Source organism: Palaemon carinicauda, chromosome 14, assembly GCF_036898095.1.
Source record: "Palaemon carinicauda isolate YSFRI2023 chromosome 14, ASM3689809v2, whole genome shotgun sequence".
Taxonomy (NCBI): domain Eukaryota; kingdom Metazoa; phylum Arthropoda; class Malacostraca; order Decapoda; family Palaemonidae; genus Palaemon; species Palaemon carinicauda.
In genome coordinates this window covers 44,689,904-44,698,936 of record NC_090738.1, presented here as the reverse complement: position 1 = coordinate 44,698,936, position 9,033 = coordinate 44,689,904, and the positions used below count along the sequence as shown (strand labels likewise).

General features: G+C 37.3%; 1 protein-coding gene across 1 annotated transcript in view; it reads right to left on the bottom strand.

Moving 5' to 3' along the window:
* Nucleotides 1-210: 210 nt before the first annotated feature.
* The window catches only part of LOC137652747 (persulfide dioxygenase ETHE1, mitochondrial), a 74,868-nt gene continuing 66,045 nt past the window's right edge, over nt 211-9,033 (bottom strand). The window contains exon 8 of the mRNA XM_068386153.1: nt 211-2,612. Within this exon, the coding sequence (XP_068242254.1) occupies nt 2,539-2,612 (74 nt within the window). The 3' untranslated portion in view covers nt 211-2,538. The remainder of the gene's footprint in view (nt 2,613-9,033) is intronic.

Here is a 9,033-nt window from a genome sequence, read left to right as displayed (position 1 = left end):
ATATTAGTGACATGTTTTTCTCAGATTGCATTATTTAATCATAACCATACAGATACAAGGTAAAAGGCCATTGCATTCCTAAAGCTTAAGCAGAATTTTTTACCTTTAAAAATTCAACTTTCTTAAAAAAAAAAAAAAAAGATGAATATTCAATTATAGGTTTGAAGATAAATATTCGTTTACTGTATAGGTTTTGAAATATCTCAAATATCAACAGAAGTATATTTTAATACAATAACAAAAAAATGGTAACATGTTTTGTCAAGCTATAGAAAAATTTTGAACTCACCTGTCAAAGTTTGGTTTAAATTTCATGATGTAAATATGCACAAAATTATAAATCCTTTTACCTAAATGCAGGAACTGCTATCTAAAAGGAGTCAAAGTACTAGAGATCTAAATTAATGTGATAAAGTGACACGTCTGAAGTTGCATAGTTTTCATCCCATCCTCATTTGTACACAAAATGTCAGCCCATTACGTTTCATAATCAAATCAGAAAATTTAGTTAAATACATATTTAGCAAAGTCAATTTTGCCACTTTCAGCCATTTTTTTTTTTTTTACAAATTTTTACAATCAAAGCTAGAGATTATTATAGATATTTATGTGGTAATTACCACAGCAATCAATAATCCTTAACCATCTATGAGAGGTACAGGAATTATTTAAGTTATCCTATAAAACTTAACGCATTCTCTCTTTTTAGACAACCATTATTTTAAAGCATAGCTTAAAAACTTATTGCTGGTATGGAGCTATTTAAAGTTACATCCTAATGGTGGTTTTGAGCTTTTGACAATTTTGTGCACCAGACTATATAAAAACCTTTTCCCAACATCAAAATAACTAATCATCTGAATGATGATAAAGGACACTTCATCACAAATTCTATTTCCTTTTCAATAAACACAACAGATTTACAAAGTAAATACTATCACCTACTGTATTTGTTTGGTGAATCATGTGGATTTGGTGATAACACAAGAAAAAAAAAAAGGAAATTAGGAAGATACGAATTAAAAAGTTGAAATAATTTTGGGATCTCGTAACCAACAAAGTTCCAGATAGAATAAAATATTCAATATTCTAAAGCTCCTTTAATCATCTAATAGGCATATACTGTACTGTATAATGATTAAAAATTATACAGTATGAATATTTTTATATTGAATAAGCCTCTTTCATTTATATTTTCAGTGTCTTCCATTTTGATACAGAAATATTTAACCAACTTAAATTTTGGATTTTTCTAGTAATTTTAATTGTTGTGTTTAGAACTTTATCATTGCCATCCTTCCTGTCAATATCACCAGTCAAAAGCAATATCGATTGAATGAATATGACAAATCCATATGATTTAGTCACAGTTAAGACTGAAGTAGTAAGGAATAAAATATCATCAATATCATAAAGTACTGTACAACAAATGATTGTCCTTAGCCAATTGAACGACTAATTTACAAAATAGAAATTGTATATTTATACTACAGTACAATGTATCTAATTGTAGAATCACAGCATTAAATGTGTAATAACGTTCAATCACAATTAAAAATTTAAGCAATATCATCCTCCAGAAATAATCATCCATCCAGATCACTCTTCACAGTTTTCTTACATTAACACAAGTCTGCAGGGTTTTCCTCTAACTGCGCTACAACACTGAATAGCCTCCTGGGCCATAATGTTGCACCCTATGGCCCAAATTCCTTACACCTTTTACTATAATTTCTATATTTGCAGAAGTGATGGTAACCATACTAATGTACTGTACAATTTTTTAAGCCACAGTATACAGATACCTCTTAATATCTCCTAACTATTTTTCTTTTTCAAATGTATCTGGCACAGCTCAATTGCTGTATTCCAAGATGAACTAAAACATTTAAACCATGGAAAGAAAGCCAAGCTCACTTCTATGGATTATTCCTGTGATTTATGAGGTGAAAAGAAAGACTACTAATGAATGAAATTGTCAACCAACATTTTGAGCTACAGTGATCATGCCATTAGATGAAGCTGCCGTTTGAAAAACAAGTGTGGTAATTATAATAATTAATGGGTGCATTTCAAGCAGCAGTGAAGATGGTTATGATGATATTCTGCATGACAAGCAGAAGGGTGATGACATAGAAGCAGAAATTCTGATACAATATTTGGAAGTAAGAGGTAAGAGTGGATGCTAAGAAGGATTTGGTCCATGTACTTCAAATAAACCAAGTATCTATCTTCACAAAAATATTCACTTTCCTATACTAATGATTTTTTTCTTGTTTACTTATTTCCTATTGTTGATAAACACTATTAAAAACCAAGAAATGAAATGAGCTAACATAAAATACATGCTACTACATTAAATAAAATCTTACACCATATTAGTATTACATTGTACTATCTAAAATTGACATTCACACTTACCACTTTAACCAAACCACCAGATATTAAAAATATAACCACTCTGTGAAATGATAAATTTTCTTAAAAATTAAGTTGTGGATTGTGAAGTTCATTGATTGTTTCCTTGCAGCATTAACGCTACTCCAGCTTTGAAGCCAAATGATCTGGTAAGTTGTACAATCCACAAACATAGTTGGCAGGAAGAGATTCATCTGTAAAAGAGAAAAATATTAAGATATTATAAACAAATTTTATTTGTGACCAAAGTTGAAAATGAGAGACCCTATAAAGATGAAAATTTCTTAAAATCATAAGGTTACCTCAAAATGGTGGTTGCAATCACCCTTTACTGTATATTTAGAAATGAATATTAAAATTAGTTTATATAAAATTTTTCAAGTAATTTGTATTTTGCCTAAATATACAATCCTGCGACCTTTATTAGGAGTACGATTTCAGCAAAGCTTGGAAACGGCCAATAAGCTTTTAAAAAGGTAAAGAATGGATGTCTTTGGGTGTGAGGTAGGTCTGGCATCTAAACAGCAGAGCAAATGCAAACTTGACCTTTACCCTTGGACTTGCAGAGGGGTTGAGGCAGGCAGTGTAACTCGAGTATAGTTAGGAGATTACAACTTACTTTTGAAAACATATTCCTACGCATAATACAAACCAGTGACCTTCAATAGGAAATTCATTCTAGGAGGGAGAGGGAGGAAATTCCCTGGCTGGTTAACTAAACAAGAAATGTCAATGTACTTTGGTCTTGTGAGGAGCCAAAGTCATGACTCACGTTAACCTCCTGTAAGTAAGGTCGATTACTACATTCTTCCGTGTAACATGGACTCTGTGCCTTCAGGCAGACATAAGAGAAGGAAATTTCCAGGAGTATTCTAAAGCTACTGGACAGACAATAATGATGATGAGATAGGCCAAACAGTGACTGGATAAGTAGAAAGTGCGGTGCTTGTCATATCCCTTTTCCAGGTCAGTTCTCCTTATAGTGTTTTCTTTCTTTCTTCCCCTTAGCTAATCACGAGTGGACTCGGGTGGAGATGGAACAGAACTTCATGCCGTTTTCCAGAATTCTTCCAACACTCCACCCCCTGGTTAGAAGAATATACCTCAGAACTCTTGAACAAGAAGGTAATAAGGAAAGCAAAGTCCATCAAATTCAAGGGAAGGCTGTTTTGTGTTCCCAAGAAAGACTCAGACAAACTCAGAGTCATTCTAGACATGTCTCTACTCAACAAGTTCATCGAGAGCAACAAGTTCCGGATGCTTACTTGGCAACACATAAGGACCCTTCTACCAAAGGGAGCAAACACAGCCTCAATAGACCCAACAGATGCTTACTGGCATCTTCTATTGAGCCGCCCTTTCTCCTCCTACCTAGGATTCATGCTACAGAAGAAGTGATTCTTCAGGACAATGCCCTTCGGACTGAATACAGCCCCAAGGATATTCACAAAGCCGTCAGACACAATCGTCCAGCAGCTAAACTCCAAAGGAGTTCAATTACTTGCATATCTAGACGATTGACTGGTATGGGCAGCATCCAAGACTACTTGTCTGCAGGCAGCCAACAAGGTGATTCAGTTTCTGGAACACCTGGGCTTCAACATCAATCGCAAGAAGTCTCGCCTTCCTCCAGCTCAGAAGTTCCAATAGCTAGGAATCCAATAATACTTAAAAGTCACATCACCTCTCCATTCCATCCAAGAAGAGGAGAGAGATAGAGGGATCTGTCAAGAGACTAATCCGTCACAAGAGGATTTCAGAACGCCAACAGGAAAGAGTATTGGACTCTCTCCAGTTTGCGGCAGTAACAGACCCGGTGCTAAAAGCACATCTAAAAGATGCGTCAAGAGTCTGGAAAAGATATGCTTCAAACGCTCGAAGATATCAACCAAGGTTGACCCCGACACTATTGCGCACGCAGTTAAGGCCGTGGTCAACAGCCAAGAGTCTAGCACGAACAATTCCCCTGCAACCACCACAACCTTTCATATCAACGTTTTGGAAGCTTTGGCAGTTTTTCTGACATTGAAGAGACTATCCCCTCACAGAACAGTCCACATCAGATTGACTCTGAGCAACGAAGGGATAGCAAAATGTCTAAATTGACAAGGTGGCCATTCTCACAAGAGAAAAGTGCAAAGGAATTGGTCGCACCAGTTCAAAACCTTTCATATCAACGTTTCAGAAGCTCTGGCAGTTTGCCCGACGTTGAAGAAAGTATCCCCTCACAGAACAATCCACATCAGATTGGCCCTGAACAACGAAGGGATAGCAAAATGTCTAAATCGACAAGGCTCGAGATCATCGCACATAGGACATGTGATATTAGCCCTCTTCCACCTGACAAGGAAGAAGGGATGGCACCTATCAGCAGTTCACCTACAAGGGTTCCACAATGTGACGGCGGATGCTCTATACAGGCGAAAGCCCATAGAGACAGAATGGTCCCTAGCACAGACCTACTCTCCTTCACCTCGGAAAAAGTCCTGGAACTGCAGACTGACCTCTTCACAACAAGTGACAACAAGAAGCTACCTCGTTACGTAGCCCCTTATACGGACCCTCAAGCAGAAGCGATAGATGCCATGTCCCTCGACTGGAACAGGTGGAATCGCATTTACCTGCTTCCACCAACCAATCTCCTGCTAAGAGTCCTCGACAAGATAAGATCCTTCAGAGGGACAGCAGCAGTAGTGGCCCCCAAATGGCCCAAAAGCAATTGGTTCCCTCTAGTTCTAGAATTGAAACTGAAGCTGTTTCCTCTGCCGAACCCAGTTTTATCCCAACTGGTCCAGAAGTTGACTGTCTATGCTTCATCCTCGAGAACCAACAACCTACATCTCACGATTTTCTTGCCCTAGCAGTGAACAAAAAGTTTGGAATCTCGAAGGATAAAGTTGACTTCATTGGAGAGTATAAGTCAAGTTCGACTAGGAGAATATATGAATCATCTTGGAAGAAATGGGTGTCCTTTGTGAAAACAAGGAAACCAACAAAAATATCGATAAATTTCTGTTTCGATTTCTTCATACACCTACACGAACAAGGCTTGGCTTCCACCACGATTACCTCATGTAAATCAGCCCTGACTAGACCACTTCTGTATGCTTTTGAGGTGGACCTCACCAGTGGAATCTTCATTAAGATACCAAAAGCATGCGCTAGACTCAAGCCAGCAACCCCTCCAAAGCCCATCACGTGGTCTTTGGACAAAGTCTTGCACTATGCTTCGAACGTAAACAATGAGGATTGTACTCTAAATGATCTAACACAGAAGGTCATCTTTCTGTTTGCAATAGCCTCAGGGGCTAGAGTAAGGAGGACAGCTCTTCAGAGGCAAAACTTCAGGATCAAACCTATCCCTAAGACAACTGAGAGCAAAGCTCACCAACTTTATTCGCGGAGCGGATCCTGACACGTCCGCACGTCACGATCCAAGGAAAGTTGCTTCTTCGTTGAATTTCTTTCAACACATGGACTTTGGAAGACTCCGCTTATACACTGGGTGGAGATCCTCCAGGGTCTTTTAAAAACACTATGCGAAGCAAGTATATGAAATAAAACATTTTGTAGTGGCAGGGGGTAATAATATAAAACCTGTCGTCTAGCGCTGTGATAAACAGAGAACTGCTTTGGGACTTTCCAGTGCGTCGAGTGCATGGGTACACTTACCCTCGAGTGCAAATCACAATGATAGTTAACACACTGTTCCATATAGGTGCATATCTGACCAATAAAACCAGTGCCGAGTGAACGTTTGCGTCATAGTGTTTAGGCATTCCCAAAGTCTGTACAAGTCAGTCAGATTTGGTTTCACATCTCCATTAAGTGGCATTATTCTGATAATGAAATTACGTTTTTTTTTTTCTACAAGAGAAAATATGGACCCTGATGTGTTTTCAATGTTGGATCAGATTTATAGCCTATCGTAACTATATTTGATAATCTAGTTGCAAGGTAAAAATACTAAATGTATTTGCATCTTATTGCTGCTATCTCAGTTGCAGACAAATAAAACATGCTAGAGTTTTAATTAAGCCCTAGAAGGGCCCAACTTGAAATCAGGATACAGATTTCCAAGGTATGTGAAAGGTAATCTCTAATGTTTTACCTTCTGTTCCTACGGAAATTCAAGCCTTGAATCCTTATCGTCGTTGTCGACATTTTCCCTGAAGGGGGAGGTTTAGTGGAAATGACAGTTAACTGGAATTTCATATACAGGTCTAGGAGACCAGATAAGAAATCCATTCAAGGTACTAGAAGGCACACACAAATCCACAGATATAGTATTTTCAAGTTATTTCTTTACTGTTTCCATCAGGATGACATGGCTGAGCCCAAAAAACGTATTTTAAGCAAAGCGAAAAGTCTATTTTGGGGTGAGAGTGCCATGTCATCCTGATGGACCCACCCTTTTGCTGACCCCATCCGAAACTACTCTATCTGCGGCTATTCCTGCTTAAAGACAAGTAAAGGAATGGCGGCCGGTAGTTGTACGGATAGGAGATCCACCGGGTACCTAGAACGGCACCCCCTCTCTTTCGCCACTCTTCCCCCTTACATCAAAGAGTTAAATCTATTCGAGGTGAAGATTGCTATGTGTCGTATCTAAAAAATACGTCCCTGATCCCTAGCGATATCCTTAACTGGATACTCGTGCCAGGAATTAGAATCCTGGAGACCTTTGGTTTATTTCTCTGGAAGTATCACTGTAGCAAATATCCCTTAGAAGGCTACCTAAAGGAATCTTCCATCTGGACGACATGGCACTCTCACCCAAAAATAGATTTTTCATTTTGCTTAAAATCCGTTATGACAGCCTGTTCAACATAAAAACACTTGCTACAAGTTTGAACTTTTGAAGTTCTACTGATTCAACCGCCTGAATAGGAAGATCATTCCACAACTTGGTCACAACTGAAATAAAACTTCTAGAATACTGTGTAGTATTGAGCCTCATAATGGAGAAGGCCTGACTATTAGAATTAACTGCATGCCTAGTTTTACGAACAGGATGGCACTGTGCAGGAAGATCAATGTAATGGATGGTCAGTATTATGAAAAATCTTATGCAGTATGAATAAAGAACTAGTTGAAAGACTGTTCCAAAGATTAATACTGTATCTAGATCAGGAATAAGAAATTTAATAGACCGTAAGTTCTTGTACAACAAATTAATACGAGAATCAGCAGCTGAAGACCAGACAGGAGAACAATATTCGAAACAAGGTAGAATGAAAGAATTAAAACACTTCTTCAGAATAGATTGATCACCAAAAATCCTAAGACTTTCTCAATAAGCCAATTTTTTGTGCAATTGAAGAAGACACAGACCTAAAGTGTTTCTCAAAAGTAAATTTTCTGTCGAGAATCACACAAAATTTTAAGTCTTACAAAATTAAAGAAACATCATCAATGCTAAGATCTGGATGTTGAGGAGCCACTATCCTTGATCTACTTACAATCATACTCGAGTTTTGTTAGGATTCAACTTCATTCCCCATAATTTGCACCATCAACTAATTTTAGCTAGATCTCTATTATAGGATTCAGCAACCCCAGATCTATATTCAGGAGATGGAATAGATGCAAAGAGAGTAGCATCATTTGCATATTATTATTATTATTATTATTAATTACTAACTAAGCTACAACTCTAGTTGGAAAAGCAAGATGCTATAAGCCCAAGTCAGCTGGCTGACGAAAAATTAAAAATATTCTCTCGATGAAAGCGAGCAATGTACTGACTGTAGGAGTAAAGATGACTGTAGGAGTAAATATGACTGCAGGCTGCCTTATAAATAAAGTTACCAGAGAGAAAAGTCAACATAAGTAGGGCCAACTTTATCTTTGAATTGCCTGAGTGTTTTGTAAGGGAAAAATAGATATGGAGTTCAGCAAGTGACTATACATAACACCGATGAACATATTTTGAAAAATGTTATGTAGTAAATATTAAAAATCAACATTGGAGTGTTACCAGATGGTTTAACATTTTTAAAGACTGATCTCAAAACTACGGTAGTACAACGGTAATTTTCATGGAGGTGACCCCGTTAAGGTTTCATCAAAATGTTAAATAAGTATTAAATAAACTCAATTGTTAGCATGTATAAGATCAACTTTGTCATACAATATAAAAGCTGTCTTTGAAGTTCATTCATTACACTAATGAATAAAAATAATAATGCACATCTGCCAAATAATTTACTCATGACTGTAAGTGGGTATGAATATGTGAATTGTTGTAGTGTGTCAGAAATTTCTTTGAGCAAAGAAAGCTAGGCTTATTATTGTTTATACAGGTAATGATGCCTTACTTCATTTCTCAATTATCTACAATTATGAGGCTATATTTTAATAGTAGTTTTAAATTAAATCACAATTATAAACAAGTGAGCAAGTCCTGAACGCGGACATGGTCCTCGTAGAGGACATACCTCCGCCAAGGTGACCTAGAGCGCCATATGTCCTAGAATCATGAATTGATGTGACTTCGACCTTCACATGACCTTGACCTTCACGTGACCTTCAAGTGACCTTGACCTTCACGTGACCTTGACCTTCACATGACCTTGGCTTCAAGTGACCTTGATCTTCAAATGTACTTGACCT